This window comes from Chlorocebus sabaeus, chromosome 27, assembly GCF_047675955.1.
Source record: "Chlorocebus sabaeus isolate Y175 chromosome 27, mChlSab1.0.hap1, whole genome shotgun sequence".
NCBI classification, from domain to species: Eukaryota; Metazoa; Chordata; class Mammalia; order Primates; family Cercopithecidae; genus Chlorocebus; species Chlorocebus sabaeus.
In genome coordinates this window covers 2,263,368-2,287,004 of record NC_132930.1, presented here as the reverse complement: position 1 = coordinate 2,287,004, position 23,637 = coordinate 2,263,368, and the positions used below count along the sequence as shown (strand labels likewise).

Sequence of the window (23,637 nt, the reverse complement as noted above, 5' to 3'; positions counted from 1 at the left end):
GATAGAGTGTTGCTCTGTCACCCAGGCTAGAGTACAGTAGCATGATCTCGGCTCACTGCAACCTCCGCCTACCAGGGTCAAGCGATTCTCCTGCTTCAGTCTCCCAAGTAGCTGGGACTACAGGCATGCTCCACCATACACGGCTCAATTTTTTGGTATTTTTAGTAGAGATAGGATTTCACCACATTGGCCAAGCTAGTCTCAAACTCTCGACCTCAAGTGATCCGCCCTCTTCGTCCTCCCAAACTGCTGGGATTACAGGAGTGAGCCACCACACCTGGCCAAGTCAAGAACTTTGAAAGAGAAATTGCTGGTATCAGTCAGCAGGCAAGAGTATCTGGGACTAGAGAAAGGCCTCCCCCAGCTCCCTGACCTCACAACACATGGCCACACCTGATAATATTCCCCTTGGTTTCTTCTGCAGCCTGGAATTTAGGAGAAAATATTTTCAAAAATTCTTATGTTTCCCGATTCAATAGCAAAGACAATGGCCTTTAAAGAAAGGTACAGACTTAACCTACCACTGCTTTAATTATGACCCAATTTTATTTAATTTCCCCCAAAGACCAAGAACAGTGGTGAGCAGAAAGGCAAACCACTGCCTTGTTTATGGTTCCATCCTCTACCCAGCAGACTTGCTGCCCCATAAATAATCATTGCGAGAAAAAAATCACACCATGAAAGCCAAACAGCTCCCTAGTGTTCCCTTGCTTGGCATGACTTTCCAAGACAGCAGGCATCTTTATTTACAGATTGAAGTGTTGGGCCAAAATTCATTCCAATGCGCGTATCAAGGAGTATTCGATGCATGATCATTTTCAATTTACAGCAGCACAGGTGTTTCCAGTAAGTAAGTAGAGCGCGCCCTTCCACAGGCATTCTGTGATTACAGAAGCCATTCTTTGCATTGTTTTGCCTATTAACTTGCAGAGAGAAAGCCCGTGAGCTATTAGCAAATTCCCAACTTAGGCTGGAACTCGTGCATATCAAGGGCCTTTGCCAGAGCGACAAAAATGCCCCAGAGATAAGCAATGACTATTTGCCTGCTGGAAGGAAATGTGGAAATAATATATTCAGGCTTGAAGATTATCACTGAAGGAGCTGAGCTTCCTCTCCCATGCTTACATCTGCACTGTTCTTTTCATCTAATTCTTATTCCTCAGCAAATATCTCTCATGATGAGCCTCAGGCCAGCAAATCAGAAAAAGGGCATCGCATCAGATGTAATCTCTGTGACCTTTAGAAAATGGAACGTCTGTCACGGGGTAGGCAGTTGGACCTGCCATCCTTGGTATTTGTTTTTTCCTGGGAAGGATTTGTGCCCCTCTGTCCTCTGGGATAGGCTCCTATTGGTATTCTTTCCACCCCCAGAGGTTCCTGGGTGGCAACAGCTAGGCTGATTGGGAACAGGCTTCCACCAGGGGGCACTGGAAGAAAGCAAGAGTGAGAAGCGCCCCTTCTCAGAACAGTTCCTAAGGTCACCTCTGAAGAGGACAAAGGAACAGATGTGAAGAGCTGTGGGGCCCAGGCTGCGCGGGAAGCAAAGCCGCTGTCGCTTCCTCGTGTCTAATGTTTTGAAGTTTACATCATCACCTCCAGTTCATCCCCTGGCATTTCCGATGTTGGGGTTTCGTTTTGAATCAGTGCCTTGAGTGAAATGCATTCCTACTGAATTTGGTCATCATAATAACTGGCACATGGCTAATGATTTGTATTTAAAACATGGCTTGAAACTGGCTGTTTCAAGAGCTGCCTTAACCCAAAGACCAGGCTTGTCGACCAACCCAGGCACTCCAGATTGTGGTTTTAAGATGAGGAATGTCTGATACCGGCTGCTTTTGCAGTTGATGGGCTGTGGTGAGTCGGGAAGCCTTGAAAACTTGTAGTTTTGGAAAAATGGCTCTGGGTGACCAGAGCTGATTCTGTAAGTTTGCTGCAAAATATCCCTTTTTTTTTTTCTTCCAGAAATTTACAGAAAGGCCAAACTTCCTCATTACTCTGCCATAAATGCCCACCACTACATCCATTTCTTTTCTTTTCTTTTCTTTTCTTTTCTTTTCTTTTCTTTTTTTTTTTTTTTTTTTGAGACAGAGTCTCACTCTGTCCCCCAGGCTGGAATGCAGTGGCGCTATCTCGACTCACTGCAACCTCTGCTCCCAGGTTCACGCCATTCTCCTGCCTCAGCCTCCTGAGTAGCTGGGAGTACAGGCGCCCACCACCACACCCTGCTAATTTTTTTTTGTATTTTGAGTAGAGATGGCGTTTCACCGTGTTAGCCAGGATGGTCTCGATCTCCTGACCTCGTGATCTGCTGGCCTCGGCCTCCCAAAGTGCTGGGATTACAGGCGTGAACCACTGTGCCCGGCCCCACTACATCCATTTCTTAAGGGCCTTTTGAAGATAGGCACGTTTTAGCCACATTAACCCATGTTATCCGGGGAATGTGACACGTAACTAGCTTGGCTATAGCATGGATTTCTACCTCTGAACAGGAGTTAGAAAAGGCTTCCAAGTTGGAGTTAGACTTCTTGGTTTGGAGTTAGACACCAAACCAAGACCCCACACCAAGGAGAGGGGAAAATAATAAAATTGGGACATTGAGTTTTTCACGTAAATGTTTATTCAATTTAGAAACGTATCCTTTATTCTGAGTTTATAACCTTTATGCATTTGGGGTGTGAAGTGATCCTGTGTCTGTGTTTGCACGGGTGTACACTTTTTCTTTTGATACTAAAATGTCCATTCTTCTAAGTGATGGTCTCCAGAGATGTTAGTTTTTCTAAATGTAGGAATAAAATAAGTAATTTGTATTAGACCTCGACTGTTCTGTTTTTTTGACATTATACTGCCGGTGAGACCTTAAAGAAGGGAGGATAACTACTTTAGGTGAGTCATTGGCAACTAAGAGAAAACAAGTACCTACCTAGCTAACGGGACAACAAACTGATCAATTTGAGTGGAAGAGTGGTGCTTGACTCGTCTATGGCCTGAAGGGGTGCTGTGTGGGGCAAGGAGATTCTAGAAGCCTGGGAAGCTGGATGGGGGTCCCAGGCACCAGGGAAGATAATGGTTTCTGGGAGTAAAAGGTGCTGTAAGGAAAGGCAGAATCTTCCTGAAGATGACCGCTCATCTGTTTCTCAGCTTCCGCCAGGGCAACCACCCCAGGCACGGACAGCAGCCACCCAAACCCTTGTTTGGTCTATGAGGCAATTTTTCTTTCTTTCTCAGAAGAGGCTGATGTGAGTCGGACTTTACAGGCACCTTGCCCACAACCTCTCCCCTCCCCTACATCTCAAAACAGTATTTCCTAGAACACTGTTTTCTGTGAGCTCAAAGTTCATAACAAGCTCGCAGACATCACACCCAAGACATCGAGCCAGCTTGTGATGTGAAGAAGCGCTCGGCCACAAGGCGCACGGGCGTGGCTGGCACTAGGCCGGAAGCCATGCTGCTCACTGACCCTCGGTGGGCAGGAAGTGCGGGCGCTGCTGGCCTGAGGGGCTCCACAGAGGAGCAATGGGGGGATCTGCAGTAGTTACAAAAGGTGGCTGCAGTTATTACCAGACACTTGAGGCAGTGATGGAGTGGAAAACTGAAATGATTTAAAGACAAAAGAAAAGACACATCTAGTGTCCATTTTAATCTTGAGCCTATTTTTGAGAAAGGGCATCAAATTCCAGCCCCAGGCAGAAGGGTGGCCAAAGTGGCCAAGTTCCTTTTTAATCTGCGGCTCCTCCTGCTTTTGTCACAGACTTAGTTATCTATTGTTGGAAACAAATTATTCTGAGACCTAATGACTTAAAACGTTTATCTGACACTTTCTGTGGGCCAGGAGTTCTGGAAGGGTTTAGCTGGGTGCTCGTGGCTCCAGATCTCTCAGGTAGTTGCAGTCAAGCTGGGCCCAACCAGAGCTGGAGAATACACTTCTAAGCGGATTCCATGGTGCCTCAGTTCCTCGTGATGGGGATTCTCTACGGGCTGCCTGAGAGTGCTCCCAACAAGGCAGCCAGCGATGCAGAAGGCAGAAAGCCTGAGATCGCAGGAATGGGAGCCGCAGCCTCTGTAACCTGGTCTCAGAGGTGACATTCCATCACCTTTACCATATTCTAATCACGAGAAGTGAGGTACTAGGTCCAATTCATACTCAAGGAGGAGGACTGCATAAGGGCCTGAATATCTGGAGGCAGATATCATCAGGCCATCTTAGAGGCTGCCTACCACAGCTACCCTCCTTATCTTCATATTCATAATAGTAATAATGGAAGGTGTTGACCTAACAAAGTTGGTCTGAGAATCAGATACAAAAAGGAGTAAGATAGGACTCCGAAAAGAGAGGTCCAAGAAAGGCGGTGTGACCAAAATGTCCTTACCTTACCCACAGATCCAGTTATCGAGATGAACCCAGAAACTTGCCTTTTAACAGCACCCAAGGCATGCTTCAGGCACACCAAGACTTAGAAACCACTCTTTCTACTAAGTTGTAAATAAAGAAAGGCAGAGAAATTAGGCAAACAGGGGAGCTAAGAGGTGAACTTTTTAAGCCCCCAGCTATTCTGCCTTGCCCTGTCCTTTAAATAACTCTCCTAGGCTGGATCTGTTCTCAGGGCAACTGTGAGTTGATGGAAATGCTGGCAATGCCAAGTACATTTCACAAACTGAATCTCACTGGAGCAGTGCCCTGAAACCCCACTCCAAATCTCCCATCAGTATGATCAATATCCCACGCTCCACAATTACCTTCTCCTACCATATAGCAACCTTTGAAGCCAGACTTCTATGACAATGCTTAAAACAACAAACGTTTTTGGCAAATGACCCTAACAAACACATAAACCTTTTTTTTTTTTTTAAGAGACAGGGTCTCACTTTGCCACCCAGATTGGAGTGGAGTGGTGCGGTCACAGCTTACTGCAACCTCAAACTCCTCGGCTTAAGCAATCTTCTTGGCTGGACCTTTTTTTTTTGATTGACAGTAATACATCTTGAGGCATCACTTAGCTGTCTCCTTGTCAACAGTAAACACTCATTGTTTTACCCAGCAGAAAATGTAGCCACATTCAGCTGCAATTGACAGTAGACAACAGGTGATTCTTATCATCAAATCAAATTAACAGACGCTGGAAAGGAGAGTGAGCTTTCATCAAAGCCATGCCAGAGAGAATAATCCTCAAAATACCCCGCCAATAGGTAGTCCCTTATTTAATCCCTTGGGCAATCAAATCCTTGTCTCAACCCTCACAATGATTTATTTTATATATAACCGAATCGTTCCTGCTATAATTTACAGCATTTTCTTTAGTTCTGACCTTGACGGAAATAAAGAGCAGATGCTCACACAGTTTTTAACATTTAAAGATTCTTAAGTCACTGTTGAGCTTGTCTTGCCAGTGGGGGTGGCAGGGGACACAGGTTGCTGCTTTTTCGCTTTTTCTGTTTTGCTCTGCTTGGCCTATATTTCTGTTAACAGGAGCCTTGTTCTTATCTGCGTGAATGGAAGACTACGAGTTATTTTTCAGGTCAGCACAACTGGAATAACGTGGTCTATTTATTTATTTATTTATTTTTTACAAAATCTACAAACAATTGTTGGCTCCTGTAAGGGGATTTGGCTTAAATAGATGACATTTAAAAATTACAATCAATTTTTCCTTAATGCCACCTAAAAGTCAGAAATGTAAAAACTTGACTTTTTTTAGCTGGCCTTTGATTGCTTTAATCTGATATGACTGAGCTTTGTTGAAGCTTGGTTCCATCATCATCTAGTATTAAAATCAAACACAGTATTTTCCTTCCTTATCTGCAAAATAAGGCCCTCTGAGTCTTAGAGATAAATTAACAAGTATTTCCAAAACTGAGCAACTCCCAAAATAAAGTTCTTAAAGCACCTCTTAGGTTTATTGTTTCTTTACATTTTGTTGCAAGGTGGCCAAAAAGGGAGTCGCCTGGGCAAAAGTTCTAGTTCTGGATTTTGTCCAGCATTTGTGGATCACGGTTGGCAGATTTATATGTATACAAATATACACATACACACACTCCCTTTGAGAGCTTATTTATATATATAAACTTGTATATGTGTGTACGTATGTGTGTGTGTATATATATATTTATATATATATATATTTAAGGCAAAAGGAAGAGCGCTTAAATCCCAAGTCTGGCAAGTCTCATGCTTGGCCAGGTGTGGTGGCTCACACCTGTAATCCCAGCACTTTGGGAGGCTGAGGTAAATCATTTGAGGTCAGGAGTTCGAGACCAGCCTGGCCAACATGGTGAAACCCTGTCTCTACTAAAAATAGAAAAATTAGCCAGGCATGGTGGTGTGCACCTGTAGTCCCAGCTACTCGGGAGGCTGAGGCAGGAGAACTGCTTGAACCCAGGAGGTGGAACTTACAGTGAGCTGAGATCACGCCATTGCACTCCAGCCTGGGTGACAGAGCAAGACTGTCTCAGAAAAAAAAAAGTCTCATGCTTAAATCCAGAGTGTGACAACCATGTGAGCTTTTGGTGAGATTTAAACTTTCAAAGGCACTATTTTCTTATTGGCTACGTAAGAATAACAATTTTGACCTTGCCAGTTTGTAGTGAAGCTTTCAGATAATGAATATAAAGGAACTGGTATAGACCATGGCCCATGGTAGGTGCTCAATAAATACCTTTATAAAGAAACAAAGATATTGCAATTCTGATATGATGGCTGCCTTCTTATTTAGAAGACTATTCTGCTTGTTTTTCTTTTTATTCTAATTTCTTTGGATTTATAAGCATCCCCACGGCTCTTTCAAACCAAGGATCTTCACAGATAACAGCATCTAGGGAATCTTTCTCTGTTCTCCTAAAACTAGCACTTATTTTTAACGGTGGTCTTATATTCTATAAAAATATTAAAATAACATCTTCATATGTAATATTATATATGAGGGAAAGAGACATTTAAGCCAGTGTTCACACTCGACCATGTTCACACTCTTAACCATGTGGAGACTCATGACTTTGACTCTTATTTTTGCCTTTACTCAGGCTCTGACTGCAGGTAAGAATCAGTTTTGCCTAAATTTCAATTGCCTGGGAAAGGTCCTCAATAACGGATGTCTACACAAAATTGTGAATAAATACTCCTGTGAAAATAAGGGTAAGTCTATATGTTTACATGATAAAGCAGATAATTTCAGAGTATAAACACAGTTGTGTTTTGACCTCTCTTCCTTTTGCTTTAAATATATTTATTTGTGTCTCTGTGTGTATTTATATATATATAAAGTTGCCAGCTGTGATCCACCACTGCTGGAGCAAATCCAGAACTAGAATTTGGTCTCCTGGCCTTCAGCCCAAAGTTCATTACAGTCTCATTCTAAAAACAGGTACTTCACACTGATTGCATTTCTACACACACATATGTAGATTCCTGGACATTCTTTTGTTTTTCTTTCATTTATGTTCTCAATGCTGAACCTTTATTAGAATTACATCACCACCGTGGTTCTTTAAATAAGAAACAAAACTCTGTCACAACATCTGAGGAAATTATCTTTTAATGTTCCCAAGCTCTGTGCCTTAGAAAAGGAAACATCCTCTGCTGTTCAAGAATAGGTCCAGAACAAGCCCCGAAAATAAATTGAGAAAGCTCATCTTACTCACAGGAGGAAAGGATCATGGCAGCCCCTTCTGCAGGGAGCACACAACAGTCTTCAGTTCTTCTGCGGTGCTCCACTCACAAAAACACATCTTTCAACTGAAATCATAGTTCGCTCAAGATGTTTCTCACGGGCAGAGTTAACCCCACCTATTTTCCTGTTCTGAAAACCTCAGAAGAGTATAAATGACAACCAATGGCCTATATAAGAAAGCTCAGTAATCTCCATCCCAATCTCTGAGGGTGTCTGCTATTAGTCTCTCATCCCCAAAGGTGTGGGTGACTCGCAAACATCATTTTCAAGAAATCACAAAATTTTGGTAAAAGGCACCTTTAAAATCATCAAGTTAAACTGCCCTCTCTGGACTGGGAAGGAAACGGAGGCACAGACAGAATAAGGGACTTGCCCAAGGCCACACTGTGAGTGGCAGAAACAACTAGATTCTAGGCTCTGGAATATTGAGTTTAGAATGTTCCATCCTCCCACTCAGCAGACACTTTATTTGGGGGAAGTCAATCTAGTAATAACCCTAAAATGTGATTGGGGGATGACTGAGAAATATAAAAACACCAACAATACAAAACACACTTGGGAGTTTCATTTCATCCCACTGGAAAGCATAACTCTGTGTTAACTAATTAACAGAACAACTTTTTTTTTTTTTTTACATAAATTAACCCATTTATTATAGGCCAGTGATGTCTCAAAGAGTAGAAGAGCGTCTACTGGCCGGGCGCGGTGGCTCAAGCCTGTAATCCCAGCACTTTGGGAGGCCGAGACGGGCGGATCACAAGGTCAGGAGATCGAGACCATCCTGGCTAACCCGGTGAAACCCCGCCTCTACTAAAAAATACAAAAAACTAGCCGGGCGAGGTGGCGGGCGCCTGTAGTCCCAGCTACTGGGGAGGCTGAGGCAGGAGAATGGCGTAAACCCGGGAGGCGGAGCTTGCAGTGAGCTGAGATCCGGCCACTGCACTCCAGCCTGGGCGACAGAGCGAGACTCCGTCTCAAAAAAAAAAAAAAAAAAAAAGAGCGTCTACTGGTCTTTCAACTCCTTCAGTCTTCTGATGGCGGACTTTACCGTGACAGCGGAAGTGGTATTGTATGTCCAGGCACTGCCAGCCACTGTCTTCATGCAGGAACCACAGTGCCAGATCCCCACAGCTCGTCTCTTCATCTTGGTTTTGCCACAGAAAGAGCAAGTGTACTTGGCGTGCTGGCTGATTTCAATTTTCTTCACCATTTTCCGGAGGGAGGCCCCATAGCGGGTCCCGTATTTACTGACGATCCAACTTTCTTAGTACATTTGGCCATCTCGCCACGAACCAGGTGGGAGCCCAGAGAGCAACAGAACAACTTTAATGAAGACACAGCATATTCCCATTGCCCTTCCAATCTCCCGTTTAGATTAGGGTCTCCTTAGCATTCTGGGTTATGACTGTTATTTTTACTTCCCCTTCTGCCTTAGTTATGCTTTCGTATAAAAGCTTTTTTTTTTTTAAGTCTTAGTGAAAAATATTTAAAGATTTTTGAAGGAAATATTCACAAATGTTGCCAGGTACCATCTATCTTGTTTTCCCATAAAAAGCATACATTGACCATTAGGGTAGGGACTCTTATCTTCTCCTCACTCTCTTTCATACCACCTAGTACTTCCCATAGCTCCTCAAGGTGAAAAAGGAAGTATGGGATGGGAGGAGGGAAGGAGGGAAGGTCAGGAAGGAAGGAGAAAAGGCTGATAGTGATAGTAAGGTAGAGTGTGCCAGGACCGACTCCTTGAATAAGCTACAAGTCAGTTAAAAGTTGTGCATGGTTAGCAACCAAAATGCCCATCAGTGATAGGCTGGATAAAGAAAATGTGGTACATATGCACCATGGAATACTATGCAGCCATACAGAATGAAATCATGTCCTTTGCAGGGACATGGATGGAGCTGGAAGCCTTTATCTTCAGCAAAGTAATGCAGGAACAGAAAACCAAACACCACATGTTCTCACTTATAAGTGGGAGCTGAACCATGAGAACACATGGACACAGGGAGGGGAACAACACACACTGGGCCCTCTTCGGGGAGGGCAGATGAGGGGACAGCATCAGGAAAAATAGCTAATGCATGCCAGGCTAATATCAGGAAATATATCAGGCTAATATCAGGAAAAATAACTAATGCATACCTAGGTGATGAGTTGATAGGTGCAGCAAACCACCATGGCACACGTTTACCTATGTAACAAACCTGTACATCCTACACATGTACCCTGGAACTTAAAAAAAAAGTTGTGCATGTTTTTGTCATGGGGGTATGGTTAAACAGGTAGACGAGAAGGAATGTGGCAGGTTGTGATAAGGCTCAGAATAAGCAGTTTACTTTCTTCCATTACAAGGGGCACAGGAAAAGAATAAACACAGCCTTCAGTGGATGGACTGCCTGCTGCACAGACTCTAGACTGGCCAGGATGAAATGAAATGGTTCTCCAGGGTCAAAGTGAAGGTGCTGCCCAGAGCAGCCAGTCTGTGTGTTCACCCAATGCTCCAGAGCAGACCATCGCAGCCTCCAGAGGAGACGGAACTCCTGAAGGGAAGGCACTGTGTCTTCCTCAGCTAGTTACCCCACCAATAGCAAGAATAACGTGTTGGGCAATAAACAGTCTCTGGGTGACTGATATAGTTTCTTTTCGCTGGCACTCACGTAACCAAGATAATTTCTTTTCCTTGGTGCTCACGAGGAAAAAAGGCAGGCCCTAACTCCATTGATGTCTTAGTAGAGCTTCTAAGGGTGAGAAATCCACACACAGAGTCTTGACAGCACGGTCTCCTGTGAGGTACAACAGTCCTACCCATCCAGGAACCCAAGTCCAACCAGGCCTCCTGAAAAACGTGCGGGAGCCAGCTCAGAACACCATGCTCGCTGTTTCTCTTGGTAGCTTCCTGGATCCTCCACCACAACTTGGGGTGCTTCTGGGTCCTGTGTGAGGTGGGGGCAAACTTTGCTGTGAACGTCACCTGATCCTTCTGCCCTAGAGCCCAGCACTTCCAATTATAGTGCCTGTGCCCCAGGGAATATTCTTAAGGCTTAGAAGTAGATTACCTAGTTTAATTTTCCATCTGATTCTGATTAGCTGCGGCCACCATGGGCAGGATTACATAGGCCAAATGCACGTGGTTAAGCTGGACAGGCATCCCCAGACACATTTACCTGAGTGAGGAGGGGGTGTTACTCATAGAAGAGTCTAGACTTTCTTCTCTTCAGGTATATTTGATGTTCAGGGGGAAATGAATTAACAGCTGTTAGGCACAGTCTCTAGTCCTAAGAAGGTGAACTCATATACTACAGGATTAAAAGTTTCAATTAAAAGACAACTCGTGTTTCTTATAAATATATAACTTTATATATTACATATATTTACAATATATACAGCATACAAATATTGTTCATGTAATACTAAGAGCAGTCTTGAAAACTGAGATGTTTTCAAAACAAAAGATGGGTACTTATTTAGGTGGGTTCCTGATTTATCTAGAACCCAATTGCAGACAATGTCTCAGGCCCAGATTTCTGTAGAAGTCAAAGGGAAAAAGAAGGGTTGCTGGGTCATGACTCTAATACCCTTCCCCTTCCCAAATACCCTGGCCTTCAACTGCCATCAGCTAACATGATCCCATGTGTGCACCCCTAAATGGCCAAACCCTGGGGCTATACACAGTGCCTGGTAAACAACTGTCACTCAAGTGCCTGAGGAATGAATAGAAATGAGTGATTTTAATCACCATTTCTAAGGCAACAGAGTGTTTCTAAGTGGAAACACTCTGGGAGATTCCGTCTAGAAGCAAATTCTTTATGTGTTTCCACTTTACAAGTAAAACCATCTACATGTCCAAGTGCTCAATAAATTAAAAGCCACAAAGTGCCCATCCTTCCTTGCACTTTGGAATCTGGGAGCCACTGGTTACGTCACTTATCTTCCAAAAGTTTCTTCACATTCAACTAGTTCATCTATTGTGCGCAGCAGATCTTCAAAAGAAGGCCTTCCCTCTGGTTTCTACAATTAAAAGTCAAAGAGAAGCTGTAGGTTCCAGAATCCATTCCAAAAAACCTCTCACTGCTCCAACTCCTAAACATAGCATATTACAGAGAGGCTTCACTGCTTTGGGACTGGGACATACAGGCATCTCCAGAGGGGTCTTGTCTCTACCCTAATCTACCCTGCATGTACTGCTGTTAGGCTAACCTTTCTAAGACACTGCTTTCATGTCTCTCTTCAAGAGACATGCCTGTGAAATCAAGTCCTGCAAATTTATAGGACCCTCTATAATCTGCCACTCCCCCACCCTCTTGTCACCCAATTTTATTCCCCACAAAATCCCTCACATGGGCTGTCTGTTAAATAGGGCCACTACCTCCACTGTCGTGCACAAACATCGTGTTTATAACCACCTCCTTACCTTTGCTCAAGCTGTTCTCTCTCTCTTTAGCACCACTTCCTGCCCAGAATGTCTATGCCCATCCCAATCAACTCTTGGGGAGGCAGCACAGCCAGTGGTTGAGGCCCTGGACTTTGGAGTCAGACAGGCCTATACTGCTCTGTAGTTAAGTGACCCCAGGCAAGCAGCAACCTCATGACCCTTAATCTTCTCATCTACAGAGTGGCACAAAGTGTCTCCACCTCAAAGTGTTGTTTTGAGAACTAAATCCAAAACACTAAGTATAGTGCTTGGTACATAATACATGTGAGCTAATGTTACTGTCTTTCAGAAGTCATTTGGTATCTAACCTCTTTTAGGAGGTGACATTTCAATACTTCCAAAGACCTCGGAAAGTTGAGGTTTAGAGAAAGGAACCAACTCTGGTAAAAAAAAATATATATATTTCAACTCTACAAGTGACCCAGTGAAAAAAGAGCTACTTCTCCAGGTGTATTCCCCAAGTCCCTAGCTCAGGCAACTATGGAAGGAGTCCCACTTGCAAGTGAGGAAGCAGCCTGAATGTATCGAGGTAGTTCTTAGCATTTTCCACATCTTTACATTCTTCTTCCCATTATTCAGAATTTGAGTTGAGAGGGTTGGCTTCCTACCTAGAGCTTGAAATCACTATAAAGCATGCACCACCTCACTAGGCTATAAAGACTGCATGTTGTCTATTTACCAAGCCCAATCCCTAAAAGATTCAAAAAGAAAGCCCACAAAAAATCTATACCTCCTGCCAACATCTCAGCATCACTTCATATACATAGTTGGATGCCAACTTCGGCTGGTAGAGTCGGTGGCCTCGAGTAACCATGGTTACCACTTCATAATTGGTATATTTTTCAAAGGGCATTCTGCCTTCTGTGAATACTTCCCACATTAAAACACCTGGAAAAGAATAAGGATTACCAAATGGATGTATCCACTTCCTCCTCAGGGTGGACGGACATGAGGAAACATGGACCATGGATCTTACCAAATGACCAGACATCTGATTTGCTGCTGAAACGGCTGTAATTAAACACTTCAGGTGGACACCACTTCACAGGAAACTTAGCACCAGAAGAACTTGTATACTGATCATCCAGAACATACCTAGAGTAAGACACACCATGGGCTTACACCTCTGAAGAACAATCTGCATTTTCTACTTGTTCTTTCATTTTTTTTCCCCTTGCAATCAAAAACACAGTTGACTGAAGTCCAACAAGCATCCGGTTGAAGCTAAATGTTCACCTCAGTGGCCACACCTGGTGATTTCCAACTTCCTCTCAGCTTAATTTAAGTGCATGAGATGGATGCATCACCACATTACCACCTGCACTTTGATTTTTCTGTTTTTCTTTCTTTTTATAAGGCAATAGAGACAATGTATCATAAAATACTTTGCAAGCTTTTCTTTGTAAGCAATTCTGTTCTTTAAATAAAATTTTACCCACAGGCCCCATATGTAAAAAATCTAAAGCAGAGCTGCTCCAGAGGAAGTGGTATAAAGCATCTAGAAACACACATGCTTTCAGCCCTCACAATTCCACAGAGCACAATTTAAAACTATAGCATATGAAAATGGCAAATGCAAAAAACAAACAAACAAACAAAAACACAACACAAAATACCACATGTAAACAGTGGAGTATGCATTTATACATAACATCCCCACATACATACATGCACTCAAAACAATACTATATAACTTTTTTATGTGAACATACTATGTCCTTCTGGAAGAACATACAAAAACTGTTAACAGTGGTTAACTTTGGGGGAGAATCCTTGATTAGGGTTGGTAGATGAAAAGACTTCAGCTCTTTCTGTAAGGTGGGCAGCACATATTTACAAAAGGAATGTATTTCTGTATTATATGTGAATATACCATTAATTTCTAAAAGCTTCCATGAGAAAATTTTCAAAGAATTGCACAAACGTCCTTTGCTCTGTAGACAAAGATGATGACTCAGCACAAAGCCAGCTGCTGGCTGGCAGACAATGCCACTATGGGCTGGATCAAACTGTCAGCCAGGGGAGTCTGACTTTAGGGTATAAAGAGTGTTTTTGAGTGGTTGATACAAAAGTGCAAATTTTCTGAAAGCCTAACATATGAAGATTGAACATATGAAAGTGGCCGACAGCCTGCCAAATATATAGTATCTTTATATAAAAGCAAATAAAGAGCACTGGGTAATTAATATCCTAAGAGTTGGAAGTTCTGGTCCCATTTCTGACAGTAACAGTTTTCTAATCTCCCTGGGCCTGAGTTTCCTTAGGAGTTAAACCTGGCCCTACATGGCCTGGTCCTTGCCTGCATTTATAAGCATTCCTGGCGCTGCCCGTTGGCCAGCTACCCTGGCGCTTTTTCCATTCCTTGAGCAGGCCAGACGTGTCCCAGACTTCAAGCTTTTTCACTTTTTCTTCCTACCTGAAATATTTTATCCTTTTATTTTCACCTGTACTGGCTACTTCCTACCTTCTTGTCTTCAAACAAATCTCCCTATCGCAAAGAGGTCGTCCTGAACATCAGATCGAGTAGCCACCCTCACTCTTGCCCTGCATTGTCACTCGGCACCACCCCAAATTATCTGTATTACAGGGATCAGTCAACTGTTCTGTAAAGGGCCAGATAACACATATTTCAGATCTGGCAGGCCATACAGTCCCCAAGACAGCTACTTGACTCTGCATCTGTAGCGGGAAAGCAGTCACAGGTAACACCTAAATGAATGAGTGAGGCTATGTCTCAGTCACACTATTTTTATGGACAGTGACATTGGAGTTTCAGATTTTTTTTACATGTCATAATATTCTTTTCATTTTTGCATCCATTTAAAAATGTGAAACCCAAATGAAGTGTGGGTCAGACTGACAGCCACAGTTTACCAGTATCGACCCTACTCAATCATGTAACTTTATCAGGTCTTCTGATTCACCTTCTTCCTGAATGTAAGCTGCGTGCGGGCAAGGACTTGTAGGTCTTATTCTCTAATGTGGTTCAGCCTATCATTATGCCTGGTGCGCAGCAGGCACCTGATTTTTTATGGGTGGATGTATGGATGAATCAATGGACAGACAGAGGAAGAAGCGACAAAAAATAAATTAAATACCTTTTAAAGGTATTTTATAATACTATTAAATTATAAAAATTAAGAGAAGAAAAACACTGCAGACATGGACATACTAAGAACCTCACCACCAAATATGTTTTTGTGAAAACAAAAGATTCTAGAAATCTAATCCACACCAGGAAATATAGTATATTTAACAGGCTATACTACCACCTAGTGGAGAGAACTACTAACATCACAATATATACTTACTTTAATCTGAGAACCAGTTAACAAGATTTCCTTTCTGCTTCGTCATTGCAAATTATTCCCACACTTATTAATTCCACCAAAAAAATGCAAACATCACCTAAAACCACATATACTTGGACATACCTGGCCATTCCAAAATCAGATACTTTTACAACTCCCGCCTCACTTACTAGACAATTTCTGGCAGCCTGGAAAACAACATTATGATGGTATATTAGTTTAAAAATTCCACCATTTAAGTAGGAAAATATAAGTTCTGTTCATATTAAATTTAGTGTAACCTAGTCAACATTTGCAGAGAGTGGAAATGTCCTTTAATAAGTTGTTTTTACCCCTATGGAAGTATTTCCATTGTGTATTTGAAAAAATGAATAGAAAGGCAGGTCAGAAAGTCATATTGCAATAAGGCATTATTGCATAATCTTTACCAATTGTCTTCTTTTTTTTTCTTTTTTTGAGACAGGGTCTGCCTCTGTCGCCCAGGCTGGAGTGCAGTGGCGCAATCTTGGCTCACTGCAACCTCCACCTCCCAGGTTCAAGTGATTCTTCTGCCCCAGCCTCCAGAATAGCTGGGATTATAGACACTTATCATCACACCCAGCTAATTACTGTATTTTTAGTAGAGATGGGGTTTTACCATTGTGGCCAGGCTAGTCTTGAACTCCTGCCCTCATCCACCTGCCTCGGCCTCCCCCAGTGTTAGGATTATAGGTGCGAGCCACCACACTGGCCAACTGTCATTCTTAAACAAGGGCTAATAGAAAAGTCAATTCACTTTTCTCCCTCCCAGACCTGTTCTTATTAAACTATCCAATTTTCTTACTGACAATGAGAACATCTCTTGAAGTCCTTAATCCAGTTCTCACTAGGTGAGCTTAATAACACACAATCATCAAAATGAACCATCACAATGATGGGTGACCAATCTCTTATCTAGTATTTCTGCTCAGTGATTGGTCATCTCATCCCAGTCAAAGAACAGGCTGGGTGCAGTGGCTCACACCTGTAATCCCAACATTTTGGGAGGCTGAGGCGGGTGGAAAACTTGAGGTCAGGAGTTTGAGACCAGCCTGGCCAACATGACAAAACCTCGTCTCTACTAAAAATACAAAAAAATTTGCCAAGTGTAGTGGCACACAACTGTAGCCCCAGCTACCTGGGACTGGAGGCAGAATTACTTGAACCTGGGAGGCGGATGTTACAATGAGCAGAGATCACGCCACTGCACTCTAGCCTGGGCGACAGAGCAAGACTCGGTCTCCAAAAGAACAGCTATGTGTGAATACAGTTCGCTTTTTCATTTATGTTCCCAGTATATTATAACATGATGTACAATTTTGGTCATATACAATTGTGGATTATTTAATTTATATTTTCTTGCACATTCTTCAAGGTTATAAGGTTCAAGAAAATAGCTTGACAGAAAGACGTTATTTCTCAGAAGGAAGACATGACGACTTTTTTTTTTTTTTTTTTTTTTGAGACCAAGTCTTGCTCTGTCACCAGGCTAGAGTCCAGTGGTGCCATCTCGGCTCACTGCAACATCCGCCTCCCGGGTTCAAATGATTCTTCTGCCTCAGCCTCCCAAGTAGCCGGGACTACAGGCGGCCGCCACCACGCCAGGCTGTTTTTTGTATTTTTAGTAGAGACAGGGTTTCATCATGTTCGCCAGGATGGTCTCGATCTCTTCACCTCGTGATCTGCCCGCCTCGGCCTCCCAAAGTGTTGGGATTATAGGCGTGAGCCACCACACCAGGCCAATAATATTTTAATACCATAACCCATAGACCAAGATGTGTTTTTCTTCCTGACTGTTCATAATTCTATTTTCTCTATGTGGCAATTGCACTTATATGAGGTTCCTTCTTGCTGAGTGCATTTTAAGAGTCTCATAGGACGGGTGCGGTGGTTCACGCACAGCACTTTGGGAGGCCGAGGCAGGCGGATCACGAGGTCAAGAGATCAAGACCATCCTGGCTAGCACGGTGAAACCCCATCTCTGCTAAAAATACAAAAAAAATTAGCTGGGCATGGTGGCGGGTGCCAGTCCCAGCTACTAGGGAGGCTGAGGCAGGAGAATGGCGTGAACCCAGGAGGCAGAGCTTGCAGTGAGTCGAGATCATGCCACTGCACTCCAGCCTGGGCGAGTGAGACTCCGTCTCAAAAAACAAAAAAAAAAAGTCTCTTATAAAATGAGAGTTAATGCCCATTCCCTGGACTACCTGCATCTTCCTACGAAAACACTTTACAACTCCACAATGCCTGCACTGGATGGTCAACAGGATTCTTTACCAAGAAGACAAGAGCATCCGAAGTTTCCCATAAGGGGTGACACAAACCTACCATAGTAATACCAATATCATAGGCACAGAAATATGAGAATCGTTTTTGCCAAAATATCATCTGTCTGGAAGGTGTAATCTGCCACACCCATGTAGATATTCAGCTTTTATCAGTTTTGTAAGGACAAAACAGACAAAGGTTCTTAGTTTACGAGTTTCAATTGACAGAGATGTTCTTCGTCATCCCTGACATAATGATAACAGTAACTGATGCTATCTACAGCATGTATATTTTACAAAGCCCTTTGCCCCAGTCAAATAATGTGATCTTTAAAACAGTCTTGGAAGCCAAACAACATTATAACCCACAATTTACAGACACCGAAACTGAATCTAAGATAAGGTAAGTATCCCAAAACACACCTAGGAAATCAAGTGTTCCATCTCCAAATCTTCAACTCTCTAATATGCTTTAATTCTAGAGAGCATAGCATAGTAGTTAGGTAGGGACCCTAGAGCCAAGCTGCCCGGGTTCAAACCCTGGCTCTACAATTCACTTGTCCATTGGTAAGTTATTTTATCCTATTTGCACCTCAGTTTCCTCATCTGTAAAAAGGGAATAATAAGAAAATCTACTTCCCAGAATTACGATTAAATGAGTTTATTTGTAAAATACTTATCAGAACAATGTCTGTCTAAGGTGACTGCTAACTTTTAAAAATGTTTTGCTAAGGCGGGGCGCAGAGGCTCACACCTGTAATCCTAGCACGTGGGAGGCTGAGGCAGGCAGATCGCTTGAGCAGATCGCTTGAGTTTGAGACCAGTCTGAGCAACACAGCGAAACCCCATCTCTACAAAAATTAGCCAGGCATGGTGGCACATGCCTATAGTCTCAGCTACTTGGGGGCTGAGGCAGGAGGATCGCTTGAATCTGGGAGGTTGAGGCTGCAGTGAGCCAAGATTACGCCACTGCACTCCAGCCTGGAAGACAAAGTGAGACCCTGTCTCAAAGGAAAAAAAAAATGTTTTTTAGGTTTTTCTGCCTTCTAAAAAAATGTGTCCATGCTTTATCACTAGAAAGCTAAAACTAAAATATGGGAGGAAGTCCCAAATGAAAATTACACTCTTCTTGGTGAAAGAATTATTTTCTTTCAGGGGATAGACAGTGCTACTGATATGCTGAAAGCAAGCATTTTCAGCTGATTATTTTCAGGGGACAGACACTGCTGCTAATATGCTGAAAGCATTTGTAAAGAACAGGTAGAGAAGAAAAACAGAAGGAAAAGAAGAATGGAGGAGAGAGTGAGAACAGGTGAGAAGGGAAAAATTATCTCCATCACAATAATTTAGAACTGGTAACAGATTTCTTTATCTGGTATTTTGAGAGGTTAACATGAACCTCCATGTTTTCCCAGTGATTTGAGAGATTTTTTTAAAAATCCAAAGGATTTCTCTTATAGTTTCTGTTTATAGTGTATGAGGTGGAAAAGAACTTGGGATCTAGTTAGAAAGTCAAGGCCAACCGCAACTTCCCTACTTATCACAGTAGGCAAGCCATTTCACTTCCCTGGAGCTAATTTTCTCATCTGTACAAGAGTGATGGCAAGAGAATCCACTGTGAGTAGCTATCTCATGGGATTCTTACGGAGATCAAAAAATTAAAACATGGAAACTTGCTTGGAGATATTAACTAGGTAAATCATTAGACTAAATAAAGATCCTTCCTTTAAAATTACAGGGCAAGTTAAAGTTACCAACTTTAAAAATAATGGTGAAAGATTGTTAAGAAGAAAAACTGGCCATTAACACATCATTGCGCATTTGCTGAGCCAGTGTTACAAAGGAATTCAGCCAATGAGTGGGAATGTGGGCAGCTAGGGTTACCAGATCTCTGTGGATGAAGCTGTTTCTCTCCAGATACTCCATCCCTTCACACACATCCTGACACATGCTCAGCAGCACGTCTCTACTGGAATGGCCTTGTCTCTGTCGGAGGAAATTCAGAAGGCAGCCCCTTTCCATGAACTCGGTAACAATGTATATTGGTTTCTGCTGGGTGCATACACCGTAAAGCTGCACTAACTTCGGGTGTGTCAGTTTCCTGCAAAGGAAGACATACACATATATAGTGACTATAGGAAAAGAAACTACCAAGTTTCTGGTGAGGGGCCACTTTTTACTACAAAAAGGTGAGCCAGAAAGATGATTGTCACTTACATCATCACTTTAGCTTCTTCTATGAAGTCCTCCTCGCACATGGCACCTTCCCGAATAGCTTTGATTGCGACTTTGTACTGGGCTCGCCATTTGCCAAGCCTCACCACTCCAAACAGTCCACTTCCCAATTCCCTCATAAAGGTCAGTTCTGAAGGGTTAATCTCCCACTTCTCTGCATGGCAGAAGGGGAAAATGTTCATATTTAAAAAGGAAAACGTAGCATGAATCAGAGAGGGGGCAAAAGAACCTATAACCAAGATCAAGCTCAAAATTACAGGATAACACTGTAATAATTCCTGGTAAAACACAGAAGAGACTTGAAACCTGCATCTGAACTGCCAAAGGTGGGGAGGATGAATCCCTTCTAACCAATGTGAAATGAAGAAGGCAAGACAATTCTGCACAAGCAATAATAATAATAATAATAATATAGCCTGAAAGTTAAAGGTACTTTTGTCAAACAAACACTTCCTTCTTTACCACTCTTCCTTCTCAGGGTTTTTTTTTTTCTTTTTCAATTCCATCAAGTTGGAAATAATGTAATCTGCTGTTTTAAAGGCTTTGTCAGAAGCGACAAAGACAATTAAGTTGGAAGCTTTCTTTCTTTCTTTTTTTTTTTTAATTGATTTATTATTATTATACTTTAAGTTGTAGGGTACATGTGCACAACGTGCAGGTTTGCTACATATGTATACTTGTGCCATGTTGGTGTGCTGCACCCATCAACTCGTCATTTACATCAGGTATAACTCCCAATGCAATCCCTCCCCCCTCCCCCCTCCCCATGATAGGCCCCGGTGTGTGATGTTCCCCTTCCCGAGTCCAAGTGATCTCATTGTTCAGTTCCCGCCTATGAGTGAGAACATGCGGTGTTTGGTTTTCTGTTCTTATGATAGTTTGCTAAGAATGATGGTTTCCAGCTGCATCCATGTCCCTACAAAGGACACAAACTCATCCTTTTTTATGGCTGCATAGTATTCCATGGTGTATATGTGCCACATTTTCTTAATCCAATCTGTCACTGATGGACATTTGGGTTGATTCCAAGTCTTTGCTATTGTGAATAGTGCTGCAATAAACATACGTGTGCATGTGTCTTTATAGCAGCATAATTTATAATCCTTTGGGTATATACCCAGTAATGGGATGGCTGGGTCATATGGTACATCTAGTTCTAGATCCTTGAGGAATCGCCATACTGTTTTCCATAATGGTTGAACTAGTTTACAATCCCACCAACAGTGTAAAAGTGTTCCTATTTCTCCACATCCTCTCCAGCACCTGTTGTTTCCTGACTTTTTAATGATTGCCATTCTAACTGGTGTGAGATGGTATCTCATTGTGGTTTTGATTTGCATTTCTCTGATGGCCAGTGATGATGAGCATTTTTTCCTTCATCCTTACTCACGTTCTTGTAAGCAATAAAGCTGGTGAGAACCAGGAAGGGCTTTGATTTATTTTAGATGTTAACATGATAATGCTTATTTTTTTACTGACTTATGAATTATGAATAATGATGAAAATATAATACCTAGGCTGCTACAGTCTTAAGTATAATTACCTAAAAACCCATACTATAAACTTATGAAAACAATTCCAGTATGTGAAATAGTGCACATCCAAATTTATCTTATGACAATGGATTCTTTTCAAGGAAAATCAGCTCACGCAACCACAAAATAAGAGTTACCATAGCTGAATCCTGCAGTGGTGGGTGCATTCTTCCCTTTCACACTAACTGGGTACCGAAGCCGGGTGACAAGTCCTAATAATCAAAGAAAGTGTTGCAGTCAAACTCATTCATAATCATTCTGTTTGGTCACATGCTACAGGAAACTCACTTATAAAATTCATCATTTATTCATTTACTGCTCATCCTCTGTGTGTACATACAGCACTGTGCTATATGCTTTTATTCATTCAACAAACATTTTCTTTTAAATACTACAGTGTTTAACAGGCACCATGCTAACTTTCTCTTTTTCCAAATATTTTAAAGGATGTTAAAAGGTTTCTAACAGTTATTTCACGTTCTTTTCCAATATGAGAGCTGAACTATGAAAGGGAATTATATTAGTCTGCAAAAAATGAAAGTTATTCACCTGACATGACTCAGTATTAGCAATCTTAGCATAAAAATCGGGCTCTAAGATAGCAACAATTCGGAATACCAACTACTGGAAATCAGTGTGTATCTTTTAACCCAAGTTGCATACAGCACGAAATAAGAAACAGGAGGTGTCTCTTCCAAAAACACCCATAGCACTCTGTATTTCCTCTACTACAAGATATCTCAAAGCAATTTAAAATTATTATGTACTTCTCTGTCTCCCTACAAGTGGTAGGGTCTCGGAAAATCAGGATCAGTTACTACACCTAGTCCACCACAGTCTCCCCAAAGTCTGGCTCTGTTTCTGGCATGCAGTAGGCACTTGATACATGTTTGTTGAATGAATTGAGATGACAGTGAAGAATAAAACTTATACAGGAATACAGAAGAAAAAATTAGGGAGCAAAAACACCAAAAAAGAAAACAACAGAATGAGACATAAATTGATACGAAATCAGTTCCTCAAATGTTAAACACAGAGTTACCATATGACGCAGCATACCCAAAACTAGGTAAATACCCAAAAGAAATGAAAACATATTTCCACGCAAAAACTGGTGTACAGGTGTTTACAGAAGAATTATTCATAAGAGAACTAATGTGGAAACAACCCAAATGTCCATCAACTGATGAATAATAAACAAAATCCATACAATGAATTATTATTTTTATACCTGGCCACAAACCAATTTCTAACAATGTGTTCAGGAAGTCCATCACAGCAATAAACATTAATGTCAATTTATATTGTCTAGAATTCCTAGTGATATTGTCAGCAAATTTTTACCTTAACCTCATTTTACCTATAGTTTGTACATAGCTAGGCTGTGTCTTGGCTTCCATAAGTAGATGAAGCACGACTTTCTAACACAACAGGTGGATGGTAAGATATTCCCCCTATATTTGAAGATAGAGGGGTTGATCCCGTCTCAACATTGAGCATTATTATACTCAATCTGAAACTGTTATTTTACTTAAGAGTTAAATGTAGACTTGTATGCTGGCCTGAGAACCTAAGCATTCCACAAATACTGTGTTAGGCTCTGGGTTGTGACTCAATAATAAGTAGAAGTTATTGTGCAATTACTATGTGTCAAGTCCTGTTCATTTTGTTTATATTATCTGATTATTTCAGTAAACTCGTGATGTATGTTTTTAAAAAAGTGAATGGAATGCATCTACATACTACAACATGACAACGTCAAAAACAGTTACGTTAAGTCAGTGAAGCTAGTCACGGAAGATCACATATTCTATAATTCCATTTATATGAAATGTCCAGAATAGGCAAATCTATAAGGGAGACAGAAAGTATGTTAATGGTTGCCTGGGGCTGGGCTGGTGAAGGGGGATGGGGTGACAATTATTTGATACAAAACTTCTTCTTGGCATGATGACAATGTTCTTTAAAAAAAATTTAGATTATGCTGATAGTTGGCACAACTCTGTAAATATGCTGAAAACCACTGAATTGTGTACTTTAAATGGGTGGGCTTTATAGTATATAAATTTTATCTAAATAACCATTATTATTACCTGAAAAAAAGTGAACAGTCACAAAATAACAGGTTTTGCAAAGGGTGCCTTCAATAAAATTTCAAAATTTTTCATAAGTTGGGTA

General features: G+C 41.8%; 2 protein-coding genes and 1 pseudogene across 9 annotated transcripts in view; all 3 read right to left on the bottom strand.

Moving 5' to 3' along the window:
- Positions 1-8,615, bottom strand: part of TXK (TXK tyrosine kinase) — a 72,855-nt gene extending 64,240 nt beyond the window's left edge. Inside the window, exon 1 of one of the 2 annotated variants that reach the window (XM_073012421.1) lies at positions 7,636-8,615. In XM_073012421.1, coding sequence (XP_072868522.1) covers positions 7,636-7,651 — 16 coding nt within the window. In that variant the 5' untranslated portion in view covers positions 7,652-8,615. The remainder of the gene's footprint in view (positions 1-7,635) is intronic. The other variant, XM_008017464.3, reaches the window with a different exon arrangement.
- Positions 8,616-8,656: 41 nt separating this feature from the next.
- Positions 8,657-8,945, bottom strand: LOC103246132 (large ribosomal subunit protein eL43-like; annotated as a pseudogene).
- The window catches only part of TEC (tec protein tyrosine kinase), a 141,312-nt gene continuing 126,474 nt past the window's right edge, over positions 8,800-23,637 (bottom strand). For 4 of the 7 annotated variants that reach the window (XM_008017460.3, XM_073012419.1, XM_073012416.1 and 1 more), the window contains 7 exons: positions 21,597-21,671; positions 19,907-20,078; positions 19,574-19,790; positions 15,531-15,595; positions 13,073-13,191; positions 12,827-12,984; positions 8,800-11,672 (listed from right to left, as the gene is read on the bottom strand). In XM_008017460.3, coding sequence (XP_008015651.3) covers positions 11,589-11,672; positions 12,827-12,984; positions 13,073-13,191; positions 15,531-15,595; positions 19,574-19,790; positions 19,907-20,078; positions 21,597-21,671 — 890 coding nt within the window. In that variant the 3' untranslated portion in view covers positions 8,800-11,588. The other 3 variants (XR_005243932.2, XM_073012418.1, XM_073012420.1) reach the window with 3 other exon arrangements.